The 13,741-nt window shown below is 44.7% G+C and overlaps 2 protein-coding genes across 2 annotated transcripts; both read right to left on the bottom strand.

Moving 5' to 3' along the window:
* Nucleotides 1-147: 147 nt before the first annotated feature.
* On the bottom strand, nt 148-2,391 carry LOC120653901. The gene is made up of 5 exons (XM_039931573.1): nt 2,300-2,391; nt 2,031-2,084; nt 1,495-1,575; nt 1,324-1,393; nt 148-1,004 (listed from the first exon to the last, which is right to left on the bottom strand). Exons 1-5 carry the CDS (start codon nt 2,366-2,368, stop codon nt 916-918), a joined length of 363 nt encoding a protein of 120 aa, XP_039787507.1. The 5' UTR covers nt 2,369-2,391; the 3' UTR covers nt 148-915.
* A 4,902-nt stretch (nt 2,392-7,293) lies between these two features.
* LOC120654585 (L-aspartate oxidase, chloroplastic) lies at nt 7,294-12,280 on the bottom strand. Its single transcript, XM_039932161.1, has 8 exons — nt 11,853-12,280; nt 11,422-11,565; nt 10,667-11,021; nt 10,255-10,497; nt 9,377-9,433; nt 9,156-9,236; nt 8,851-8,912; nt 7,294-8,677 (listed from the first exon to the last, which is right to left on the bottom strand). The coding sequence occupies exons 2-8, from the start codon at nt 11,550-11,552 to the stop codon at nt 7,657-7,659; spliced, it is 1,950 nt and encodes a 649-aa protein (XP_039788095.1). The 5' UTR covers nt 11,553-11,565; nt 11,853-12,280; the 3' UTR covers nt 7,294-7,656.
* Between the last annotated feature and the right edge of the window lie 1,461 nt (nt 12,281-13,741).

Below are 13,741 nucleotides of genomic sequence, written 5' to 3'. Positions count from 1 at the left end.
TTCATTAAACTAAATATAAATTTTAAATTATTTTATTTTTAATGCATTTTTAGCAAAGGTTTAACTAGCCTAAAAATTCAAGGAATTTTGAATTCTACCAATTTTAAAATTTTATAATTTAAATTTCTTTACATATAATGTCGCACGTCTAGCCAAAGTAGGTCCCTTGTCTCTTTTGGTACCTCCTAGCAAGATATCACGATTTTTAGATAGTATAAACTATACTTTCTATATTATTTAATTGAAAGAGGTGTAAAATCCAGGGTTGTTTTTCGAGCGGTTTCAACAGTTGAAGGTGTAGGATGTCCGGTTTTGTAGTTTAAGGGCCAAAATTGGACGATCGTGATAGTTCAAAGTTGAAAAATGGACTTTCCTCTTATATAAAAAACTCCATGCAAGCAGCCTATATATTATATCCCGGCATTGGTAATTTAGTATTGTGTTGTTCACACCACACGTCAACAGACCATGCAAGTTAATAAGGATAGTTCATTCAATACTTGGAACATGCAAATCAAGGACGAGGACACCAAACCAAGCTCGAAAATGGGGGGAAAAGAGGTGCGCAAACCAAACCAAAGATACAGGCCTCTTCTTCGTTCAGAGGTCGGTCTTCTTCTGCATATATCGGTACTTTTTTTTTACGTCTTCCGGTGCTACCGACCGAAGAGCTTTCAGGGCGCTGCTCTGAGACCCGCTAGGGGCGGCCCTTCGGGTCTAACTTTGCCTATCTTCTCTTTGTCATCACTTGAACCTAAAAACCTGAGAATGATCATCTTAACAATCATATTAGTCCAAGTGTTGTGTGTGTCATCAATCACTAAAACAATATATTGAAATATGACATGAAAGACTATTTTCGCTACACATTACCATAGAAGCATTCCCGCATGAGCTCCCTGGGCCACGCAGCCTTCAAGGGGAACGTACCCGGCCCGTGTCGGGCCTCGCACGCGCGACGGTGCAGACCACGCACATCGTTGCTGCCACCAACACGCATGTATCTGTTGCATTCATTCGTCAACTAGTTAAATTCAGTTGGCTAGCTACACAGTAGCAAGTACTCCTTGAGTTTTAAATTATAATTCATTTGATTTTTTTATTCTAAATTTAAATACTCGTCTTATTTAAAAAATTTGTGTAAATATAGTCAAATTTAAGTTATTTTTACATAACTTTTATTAATAAAGCAAACTACAATAAAAGAAACGGTATTGTATATAAATATTTAAATATGATGAGTCGTTAAATTTGGGATAAAAGGTTAAATGAATTATAATGTGAAATAGAGGGAATACGTAGCAAGTATATACTACTACTCACTTGGTGTAGTTTGCTTCATGGGCCGGGTAATATTCCAGACGAACAACTCCTCCGAAATACTCCTAGTAGTCTGATTAATCATGTATCAAATGAACATATGATTGAAGCAGTTTGTGTACGGGACATCTTTAATTTATTTTAAAATAGAATGGTTTGTGACACATGTAGTACCTGCAGCCTATTGCCTGCTATGCTCTGGAGAGGATAATAATCAGACATCCCGATAAACTCAGTTACCTCCTTTTGTTTTCTCTAGGAATCAATCATCAGTCGTCAAAAAATCTCCATTTGTTTTGCATAATAAATTTACCTTTTACTAATTCGCAATACAGTTATCATCAAAAGCAACAAAGCCAATTTACACTATTTGATTTGTAGCAACGTCTCGATTTATTTTTCAAGAGCGGATCAAAATATAACTCGTTGCTATCAAATGGAGCGGAGTTACTGTAGTATTTGACCCACCTCCAAAATGCATTTTTAGGAGCGGGTGACGCCATCACCCGCCTATAGAAAGAATATTTTTATACTACGAAAACTAGGAGCGGGTACTATACCAGCCCCCCCTAAAAATATATTTTTATCTATCCCTCAAAACGATTTATGTAATAGTATTAGAATGATGACTTCACATACAACACCTCATATATCTATTAGTGATCGATCTTAGAGAGAAGAATAAATAATGCACTATGTACGATTCACACCTGCTTGTCTTTGCTCTGTACGGAATCAGACAATGATCTCCCTATCGGCTCCTCCTGCCAAGGAATTAACCATCAATATAATGAACCTCCATTAGTTAACATGCGGCTAGTAGTCCTCAACATGGTGTAGCAGCTATTACACGGACTAGCAACTTTATACTTGGAATCCACCATCGTCATTCAAATATTCTACATAAGTTCAGCTTCCACTAAATTTGAAATGGAGAAAATTTACACAAGATCATGGTGCATGGTACGCGTGAGCTAACCTTATTGCTGAGACCAAGATCATCAACCCTGTCATTGACTAGTACCACTGCATCTGGAAACAAGTCCATTTTGGCCACCAAACCTCGAAGGGTCCCCTGTTCATCATAGTAGTAGATTGATGTGAATTCGCACAGGATTGGAAGATAGTACTGCGATTAGGAATACCCTATTTCATAATGTAGATCACCTTTTACAAATTTTCATATGAGTATTAGAATTTTTAATTAGGTCCTTTCACACTATATTTTCTAGAGGTGCAAATTGGTGACTCTTAGGTGCACCTCCAACCCTCTTTAGTTCAAAATTTTGTACTAATAAACTAAAAAGGGTTGGAGGTGCACCTAAGGGTTATTAATTAACACCCCTAAATATTTTCTATATATGTCATAGTTTAGCCTCTCTAATTTCACGTTCTGATATCGGTGACGACTCGCGGCTAATAACGTGATTTGTTTCTTTACCTTGTCCCCGTTAATCTCTAGCTAGCTTATATTCTTTAACCTCCGTGGTAATATATAACTATGATGGATTGCAACTCGTATACATACCATGCATATATATATATGGAATTGACATCGCTAGTGATTTAATTTGTACACAAGTTGATTAGAAAGCTGTTGGCACCGATACCTAATTAACCCTACATAGGTTATAGGTAGGAAGAACGGAGAGGCCGGCAAACCCGTACCTATCTATATATATATATATACATATATATATATACATATATACATATACATATATGCATATATGCACGCGTGATATGTTCCGACAGAGATTTTGGAAGCACTGTCGGTGTTTAGAGCTTTAGGCAAGAGATCGACTAGCTCTGGAACCCGATGGTTGCAAGGAACACAAGAATTAGACAGGTTTGGGCTGCAAAATACGTAATATCCTACGTCCTAAGTGGTTGCTTGTATTGTCTTAGATGTTGTATGAGGTTGTCTCTGTTTTGAGGGGGTCCCTGCCCGCCCTTATATACTCTGGGGACAGAGTTACATGAAAAAGTCCTACTGAGTACTGTTGGAAACTTGGAATCCTACTCAGGTCGAGTAGTTTCCTTGTACTACTACTAGTTCTATGTCTATTCGGATAGTTATAATATAAATAAGGTACATCCATGAACTATTTCTTATCCTAAAACATTCTATGCATATTAGTTTGACAGGCACTCCAGTTTAAATAAAAAATCAGCTCTACTCCATCAACTCCACTCCACCTTTCAGCTCCACTCCATCATTTTTATATTATTTTGTTTGGGAAAGTTCCACTCCACCTTGCCCAACTGCCCTTCTCACTTCCATGCGGGCTCCGCTCGTCAGGTCATTCTCCTACCTCTGATTCCTTTTCAACCCGTGGCGCCTCCCCTTGCTGCCCATGCCTCCCCCGCCACCTGTTCCTCCCCTGCCGCCGTAGCCTGTGCCTCCCCCGCCACCGCAGCTCGAGGCCGCCACCCCGCCACCGTCGCCGAGGCAGATTCCGGCGGTTCGGCCCCCCTATCGATTCCTCTCCGACCGCACGTGCGCATTTTGCCAGACGGTGTAATCAATGGTAGGTGGGTAACATTCTCCAACTTTACCAGCTCCACATTTTGATGGAGCACCTCTTGAGGAGCTCTAGATTTTTGGTGGAATGGAGCTGATATTTGATGGAGTGAAGTGGTGTTGAGTGATGTGTTTGAATAAAAAAATGGAGTTAAGTTAAATTTGGTGGAGCGTAGCTCTTCCAGACATCCTCTAAAATCTTACAAAAGTGTTGTGACACATATATTTATGATGACAGAGAAGGATCGATGCAGGTAGTACCTTGAAGGTCGACAGAAGGGCGGGACGATTATGATGGTCGCTCCGCGACTTGATCACATAACCCATCGACGACATCGCCGGCGCGGCGGAGCTTCTGGCCGGCCGGGAGCTAGAGCTAGGTCGCGAGGTGGTGGTAGACTGGGAGCTAGTAGTACTACTCCCATGCCTTGGCGCGGAGTAGAAAGAACGATGAGTCGGCCGAGGAGGAGGAATGGTGATGGAGGAACGGGCAGCGCGGGCGCCGGTATATATATATAATACCTTGGTCGTGAAGAAGCTAGCTAGCTGAGGTTGGTTTGTGGAGTGGAGGAAGCAGCCAAGCATTTGATGAACATGTTTGGCATGCAGTTTCTGTGGACACGGTTTGGCCCTTTAGTTTCTGGTTGTGCGCCCAGCGAGTGGGAGTAGGTCGGACCCTGCGAATGAACATGCAAATCTTTTTCTTTTTTTACCTTGACCGATCGAAGCAGTCATGCATGGTCTTTGAAAAAGGAAAAAGCTAAGACGGGGAGGACCTGCACACGCGGTAGCTCGATTTGCATTGTTGCGTCCACGGAAGAAGCCTTCTTGCTTTATCCCCAAGACCCCAATCGTCATACGCGCACGCACACACGCTGACGCAATTGCCAATGATGACCGGCCAGGCCAGAACCTCGATCCAGAGATTTTTATTATTATTAATCTGGTGAGCGAGGATGATCGGAGAACGGCGATGATCGACCAGTGAATCGATTTGTACTGTCTTGTGAGCATGCATCACATGCATGGACATATGACCGAATGCGAAGAGACTGAGCCCCGTGCTCTTTTTCTTTTTCTTTTTCTTTTTGAGGGGTAACCCAGTGCTCGTTTAGGATCGAGCATCGATGGCCCAAAAGAAGTGGGTCGGTCCGGGCCTAGCACAAATATTTGAATTTATAAATTAGTCGGCAGCCCGGTGTGAGCTCGAGCCCCGAATCTAACGTGACAATTATTAGGCTGGTTTGGGCACTAATTTAGATCTGAAAAAAAAATCAGCCTTTTTGTTAGGCCTACTTGACACCGATCTATACAGACCCGAAATTTTTTGAACTGGGGTAGATAATTATTTCAATTATGTTTCATTAAAACAAGGGAACATATCAGGTGCAAACCAACTTCTCCGTACAAACTATAAAAACTTCAATCTGGACCATCAGATCATCATCCAAGAGGAGGAGCGCAGAGAGGTGGGAGGGGGGATTTGCAAAAGTGTGATTACCTAATCCAAGAGCAGGTTCAGATTGTAAAATTACCCAATTTCCCATACCCCTTGGATGTTGATCCAATGACTTAGATTGGAGTTTTCATAATTTGCATGGAGATGTTGGTTTGCACTTCATACGTTGCCTTGAAACAATGGGAAGCCTGACTAGCCGAATTTACCTATGGAATGGTTGTGGCCTGAATTTTAGGGATCCGCACATTTGCACGGCTAGTATTGATATTCTAAATATATCTTGTATTTTTATATAATTATTATTCATAAATTTAATTTTTTTCTCATCACATGCTACATATTTCAGTAATCAAGAGTGCTTCTCTGCTGCTAGTGCAGTGGTGTCTCCTTTTGCATGCATTTTTCTTTCTCAATGATGTGGCCGCATGGCAAGCGCACAACCCTAATTTTTTCACGACTGCCTACCATTCGTTGTAGTAGTAGTAACATGTTTCTTATTTGCCAGCGGTTGCAGTAATGCTGCCCACTGCTCAGTTCAACTGACTCAATTGTTCTTTTGCTAGCTTCCCTACTTTATAATCCTCTTGGTCGTCTGTTGCTACTATGTTTATGAAGCCATGCTTTCATGGCCTAATTTATGTTCGGAAACAATCAAATCCAAGTTTTTTGCTTTTTGGAAGCCAACAAATCTCAAGCTTGATGAACTTACTATACCAATCATGGCTTGATCGATATTGTCCTGGTTTCTGATCTGCTTGTGATGTTAATTTTCTTGAGCTTGTGGTGTTAATTGTGAGGTGCGGTAGTGTCTTGTAGTAATGTCGGCAACAAATCTTTGGAGGACAAAGTCTAGAATTATCTTGTTTATTTTGACTAATAATAATATAATCGTGAAGGTACATTTGAGATTTTGGCAATACAATAATATATATGTGTGATAAAATATGTTAATTATTTGTGTAGTTAGTATCCTATAGGTATGCACGATATGTAGTTTGATGTGCAAAACGATGGATAGATTTATATTTATAAATAGAAATATACATTAATGGCACTGATGAGTAATTAATAAACATATATAGGGGTACTTTAGTCTAATTTTTTTATAATGGCAGTGGTGAATAATTTTAATTTTTTTTCTCCGATTAACGTAGGAATTTCTAGACTTTGAGAGCAAACGTGGAGACTCCATTTGTTAGCCAAATAATAAGATAATAGATGAAAATATCTTCTACTACTTTTCTCCTTCTAACTTCTGAGTTCTGACAGACCCGAGTAGTATAGGTCTAGAATAAACGAGACAATAGAATCTTTTCTTTTTGATACTTCACGTGCCCCCGGAAATGTTGATAGGTCCAGTAGCTCTCACCGCACGTGCCCGTCGCAAGCAGGTGCCGCCCCGTTGCTGCAAAATGAGAGATTGAGCTTGGACAACTTGATGGAGTTGACGGGGGACTTCGAATAATCTGCAAAATTGCCAGTTTCAAAGTGCACTCACGGATCGTTTTGGTTGGAATAATAGGTGGGAGGAAATATGAGATGGACATCAAAGTAATTCTAGTAACTCTGAACCAAAGTAATTCAATAGTATTCTGTGAGAGAGAATAAGCTGAAAGGAGCCAAAAGCAAAAAAGCCGTGTTTCTCTGAACTTGTCTCTAATCTTTCTGTAGTGACGCTTGGCGGAGGATTTCTGAAGGGATTTAACTGTTCCATGCAGTGGAATCCCCTTGACATTGCTCTGATTCCAATTGTCTGCTAAGCTCTACAGATATGTTTGTAACTTGGGAGCTTTTTGCAGAGTTGGGATTTTCTGCTGTCCAAGACAGCTACTGAATGGAAGTTTTGAACAAGCCCTGGTTTGCTGTTCCTCTGGGTGTTCAGAACTTCGGATTCCTTCTCCTTTGAGACTGTTGATGTGGTGTGAGGAAGCCTTTTGCATTCGAGGTCTCTAATCAGACGCCTCTGCTTTCTCGCAGTAACTCAAATTAATTCCAGTAACTCTGAATCAAAGTAATTTTACTGCATGGCATGGCCATCAGAACCTCAAAGGTAACCAATTGGTGTACAGTCACCCATCAAAGGTTCAGACTTCAGAGTGCAGCTCCAACACTTTTACAAGTTACAACAGCTGGAACTGCCAAGAATGCTAAGATTGGCACAAGTACACAGGCTACTTCAGCCGAACTCTGTAACCGATGAATATCACTCACATTCCAGTTTCACCGGATGAATATGAGTTTTCTGTCGAATGAAAGCGGGCTACTTCAGCCCAGTTCTGAATTTCTGATAAACTAATGAATCCCCATGTCCCAGGTCCATGCATGAACTGCATCTGCAGCATGCCAATGCCATCTATTTGCACTGCAGCTGCCTCTGCAGCGGCTTGGAGCTCCATGTCAGCTCCTGGACGGCGGCCGGGAAGATCACCGTGGGCTTCCTCCTGCTCTCCTCCAGGTACGGGAAGTCCTCGGTGAAGTGGAGGCCGCGGCTTTCGCGCCTGGCCAGCGCGCTCTTGACGACGAGCTTGGCGCAGCAGAAGAGGTTGCGCATCTCGCAGGCCTCGATCCCCACCATGGTCGGCGTCCACCCCCGCCGGAACAGGAACTCCTCCCACTCCGACTCCAGGTCGCCGATCTTCCACTCGGCCTGCTTCAGCCGCCCCGTCGACCGCACGATGCCGACGCACTCCCACATCACGGACTGCAGCTCCGTCCTGGTCTGCCGCGTCCGCGCCACGATGTCCGACAGCGCGCCGCTCCTGAGCGCCGACGGCGACGGCAGCGTCGGGAGCGCCCACCGCGCGGCGAGGGACGCGCCGGCGTCGGCGTCCACCATGTGGTCGATGGATGGCTGCACCGCCCGCCTGGCGAAGACCAAGGCCTCCAGCAGCGAGTTGCTCGCGAGCCGGTTGGCGCCGTGCAGCCCCGTGCAGGCGACCTCGCCGGCGACGTACAGGCCCTTCACGTTCGTCTCCCCCTGTAGCCCCGCCCGGACGCCGCCGCACATGTAGTGCGCCGCGGGCACGACGGGGATGGGCTGCCGGGTGATGTCCAGGCCGTACCGCAGGCACTCGGCGGCGATGTTGGGGAAGTGAGCAAGAATCTCGTCTCTCGGTTTGTGGCTGATGTCCAAGAGAACGTAGTTCTCGCCGCGCTTCTTCAGCTGATCATCTATGCTCCTGGCAACCACATCCCTTGGTGCTAACTCCGCGCGATCATCGTACAGTGGCATAAATCTCTCCATGGACTGGTTGTAGAGGATTCCTCCGTCTCCTCTGACGGCTTCTGTTATGAGAAATGCATTCTCTCGTTTTGTGGTTGGCTTTATTGGGAGGCCCTCATCTGAAAGTGCAGTTGGATGGAACTGAACAAACCTGACAGTGCAAAGTAGAAGACAGAATTAAGGATAATTGAAGGGGTACGGGTTCGTAAGGTACCTACTGCTACAAATAGAATTCGGGTGCCTACTATTACGAGTACAATTCTATCCAAAAAAAAAAAGGTTACATGTTTTCTCTAGAAACTCAAGCCAAGAGGAGAAACTCACTCCATATTGGAAATTACAGCCTGAGCACGGTGAGACATAGCAATTCCGTCCCCAGTAGCTACCTGAAACATTGAATTTCGAGGAGTCTTAGGAATATTGTGAGTAATATATTAACTTGATTTTCCATCCAAGCAAATGGATGTTGTAGTATAATATCCATCAGGTCACCTACTAATAGTGTGCAACATTCAAAAAGCATGTCATCTTAGCATAATATTAAAAAAAAAAGATAACGACAGATGCATCTAAAAAAAACCACTATATTGAAAAAGATATAAAGGAGTGTGGTGTCTGCTGAAAAGTACCGGTGGATTGGTTGTTGTGGGATATATATGACCAACTCCTCCAGAAGCAAGCAACGTTACTTTCGAGATGAAACGGACTACCTGGATGACACAGAAACAAGTTATTTAACTTGAACGATTTTTTACAAGAGTGGTGCCAAAAGGCTGAAACTGAAATGACAAGTATCACTAGAGGAAATGAGGCAGAAACTAGTTAATATAAAACATTCCAGATAATATACCTTCTGAGTTTCGATATCTATCGAATCCACTCCATAGCAATGGATTTCGCCATTTTTCTGAGAAAGAAGAGAACCATTCATATTAGCCATGGGTGTTTTACACTTTAAGTGCAAACCTTTTGCAACTGAAGGAGATAATTAGGCATGCCATATATAGTGCAACACATGTTTCCACTTCTGGAACGTAAAATTGTTGATGGTTGTGCTTCCAGAAATAACACAAGTAAAAAGGTTCAGTGACTCAAACTAGATTTATATGAGCAAGACATTGAAAGTTGGGAAATGGGTAAAAACAAGGACAATATGTCAAATTTGAGTGCAAATTGGAGAACATAAGTGGGAAGTGGTCAAATGGGACCGCCAAGTATGGCAATTTCAGGTTGCATTTAATAGGTCGCTATCGACAAACATTTGGAAGCTGACAATAACAGGTCATTCATAATCAATATCTTCATATTGTCGCTTCCTACGCTGTTTCCTGAAAAGTGAGCACTTCAACAGCTATGCTCTCAAACCTTTTTCTATACTCTTCACTAATAATACGCAAGTTCCATTACTTTATCTATTTTGGAAAAGTTCCACTATTTTGTTCTTTGTATGATTTGAAGATAAAAAGGAAAAATTAATCCGGCCAATCAACAGTTCGCACAATTGTTTTCATGTAGTCCAATGCTATTTGATGTGTATCAATTTATATGTTTATGGAGGAAAACAGCACGCACGCAACTATATAGCAGACAGCTTTCAAAACTAACAGAAGGAAACCACACGCAAATAACTACTTCATGTCAGAAAACAGAACGACAGGGTCTACTGAAAGTAATATCCAACAAATAAACTAGAGATTAATGATTGGCATAGGAATAACATATACCAACCTGACATGTCAGTAGATCAATGGCGAAGTGGTGACCAAACAAAGATATGTTATCATCGTTGTCAACTGCTTGCAGCAGTGCTCTTTCAATCTCTCTTCCAGTCATATCAGCAGAATGGACAATTCTGTTGTGAGAATGTCCACCTTCCCTTGCAAGGTGCAGCCTACCATCTTCACCATGGTCAAATGAGGCACCCATGGCAATTAGTTCCTTGACGCGCTCTGGGCCTTCTGTGCAAACTATCTGAAAGATAGCATGAAGGGCATTAGCAAACAAATAAATAAAGATTAACAACTGTACAAATGCAGGGGGGAAATGTTCACAAGCAAAATGATTCACTGGAACATGCATTCTGATACAATGGTGAGGCAATAAAAAAGCTATTGTAAAGATGATGGATGCTAAAACTTACCCTCACAGTCTCTTCATCGCACAGATAAGCGCCTGCAACAATTGTGTCTTTCATGTGACTTTCTACAGAATCCGAGGGACACAGAACAGCACTAACACCGCCTTGTGCATAGTTTGTGTTGCTCTCATGAGGCTCGGCTTTGGTGATAATAGCAACAGACCCGTACTTTGAAACTTCCAAAGCATACCTTAAGCCAGCAACACCACTGCCAATAACCACGAAATCAAAGAATTTTGTGGTGTCGTCTTGAAAGCACGAGAGAGCAGAGGCTCTGATGGCGCTGACCCTGTGCCTCACATGTTGTTGGGAGACAGTAGCAGATCTTGCACATATGAAACGAGGCATGCTACCTAGTCTGTAAACAGAATTAACATGCCGTATCAGATTAAACAATGCAACAATGACACCATAGGAAGTGTCAAGTGTCAGATCAAAGCTTGCAAACTGCAATAAGAAACTCAGTTAATCGAAACACTTTATATGTTTGGACATTGTTTTTTATAACTGAATCCTACTTCTGTCAATTTGGAATTTATATACTGCTTCTTCTAAAGGTAGTAGAAAATAAATTGTGGAGAACAACGAGAAGCAATGAAAATCAAATGCTCGGGAGCTTAACAACTTGATTAAGAATGATATTCGACAAATCAAGGAATGCTATTAAACTACACTAAACACTTGAGATCCTCTAAAAAACTATAAACAATTCAACAGAAAGAGTCAGCCTGAAGGACGTTTGACAGTAGCAACTTCACCTGGAGATATCGAGCTGGGCGCATCTTCTGAAAGAGAGAAATGGTAGTCCAGAAGCCTGCATGTGACCTTTGTCGGCATGCATCGCCCCTGAGCATCGGAGGCTTGCAAAGCCGCTGGTCAGGTTCGCCATCCCGGCCTTGGGCCTGCAAAAACGAAACCAAAGCACGGAAACCAATCAAGATCCTTGGATTTCCCAGAGTGGAAGCACCAAAACCAAGAGTAATCTCGAGGATCAACAAGCAGCAGAAGCAAGAATTCCGAGGAACAACAAGGCAACGAAACAGAGCAGGTCTCTCTCTGGTTGAGGGATCGCTCCACGCGGCAAGAAGAGGAGATCCAATCATCCCCGGCGACAAAATCAGTAGCTTTCGAAAGATCGGATCAGGCAATCCAAGAACAAACAAAGCCGCCGGGAGGATAGCACCCTCACCTGCTCCTGCGCAAGAAAGGCTAGCTCTTGTCTCCAATGGCAAGGGGATGGCGAGGAGAAAAGGGGTCGCGAATTCCAGAAGGGCGCTGCGGGAGGAGCAGCGCTCAAAGGCGCACGGCCTTTGGGCCTCCGAAGAGCGGGGCGAAGGAGCGGACGGAGGCGTGCGTGCCCGGCTCCGCAGGCGGCTGTTTTTATTGCGGAGGCGAGGCCGCGGGAGGGAGGAGAAGCAACGGGAGAAAAGGGGTGGATGGAGAAAGAGACAAGTTGGGAGAAGAAAAGCCAAACAAGGGGAGCGAGGAAGAGATGGCTCTCGGCCTGCTGAAAAGAAGGCTAGGCGAGGAGAATTCTTGGCATCCCGAGGCGCCACATCGTCGCCGACGACGACCGACGACGCCGCCGCCGCCTCGTGCGGTGCCCTCTCTTTTCGCCTGGACCGCAAGCGGAAGGTTCACCGGATCTTGGCGTTGGCGCCGTGGGGCCCCCGCCCTGCCCGCTTTTTGCCTTCCGGGGCTGGGACGGCGCACCTGCGGGGCCCGGAGAATCGAGGGGTGGGGTCGCCGGCGGCGGTGGGTGCCGGCGTGGTGGCTGGGGTCGTCTGGGGACCTGTGGTTTTTTTTTTGCGGGAAAAGAATGCATTCATCTATCTATATATATACGGATTCATGATAATTCAAACATTTTTCACCAAAAATTATTCCTCATATCCACCTTACGAATCCTACTTTTAGACCCACCTGGAAGTACCAAATATTTGACAGGAGGATGGCAGGCCGAAATCGTCGCCGCCGCCAGTTCAATCGGCGGGCGCCCTTGCCCCCTCGCGTTGTTTTTTTCACCGCGCCTCCTCGCACCCGCCTCCTCATTAGTCGCCTAGCAAATTAACGTGAATCACGCGCGGAACGCCCCGTCAATCACGCGCTGCTCCTATGGATGAAAACGGAACAGGAAAATCCTGTTCCGACAGGCACCGTATTCCGTTTAAACCGATCGTATACTGTTTTGGCAGGAAAAAACGGGAAGGAAAAAAACGGGAAAAACCGGCGGTAACGGGAACGGAAAGGGGAGAGATGTTTTCCGACTGTTTCCACGGTTCCCGTATTGGAACCGGGAATTCTCGTCGGTATTCTCGTATTATACGGGCCTCTACCTCATATTCAGCCCAAATAAACATTGAGCCCAACCCAGCCTCCACTCCCGTAAGCACTCAGCAGCTCCGAAGGCCAAAATCAAAACCCTAGCTCGGGCACTCGGCCATTGCCGCCGCCGCCGCTAGTCCGCCTGGTCCTGGCACTCTCCAGCTCTCCCAGTCTCCCTCACCCTTAGTCCCTCTCCCTCTCCGGCTCTCCCACAGCCGCCGCCTGACCCTGGCCGCACCACCTGTTCCGTCGCCGCACGGCACGGCGGCCGGTCGGCAACTGCCCGCAGCGGATGCAGCGCCGCCCAGCGCTCCGGCAAGGCCGCAACCCCTCACCGCCCACCTAGGTTCTAGAGACTCCGCCGCCTGGCCGCCCCCCACCACTCCGCAGGTGCGGGTCCTCGCATCGACGAAGGAAGAAAGGCTGGGATTGACTATATTTATGTTGATGTCGATGTGCATGTGCGGATGTGCCTATGTTGCCGTGTTGGCCTGTTGGGCGTTGGCTACGCTTTGTGTTGGTCTGTTGCTGGTTGTCTGTTGGATCATGGATGTGGTTGTGGTGTCGCATTGTTGGTTGTTGCTACATGCCAGTATGATGCTTGGTTATGTCTAATATAACTTATGCATATCTGTAACTATTTTTTTGAGCTTCCTGTTTGAAATGGTTACATGTATTTTCCTGTCTCGAGTTACCGATTCCCGATCGTAATGGACAGGTTCCCGACCGATATATTCTGTTCCGATATCTCGT

Source organism: Panicum virgatum, chromosome 1N (genome assembly GCF_016808335.1).
Source record: "Panicum virgatum strain AP13 chromosome 1N, P.virgatum_v5, whole genome shotgun sequence".
Lineage (NCBI taxonomy): Eukaryota > Viridiplantae > Streptophyta > Magnoliopsida > Poales > Poaceae > Panicum > Panicum virgatum.
The sequence above is the reverse complement of the archived record's forward strand: the minus strand, read 5'-3'. Positions and strand labels throughout refer to the sequence as shown.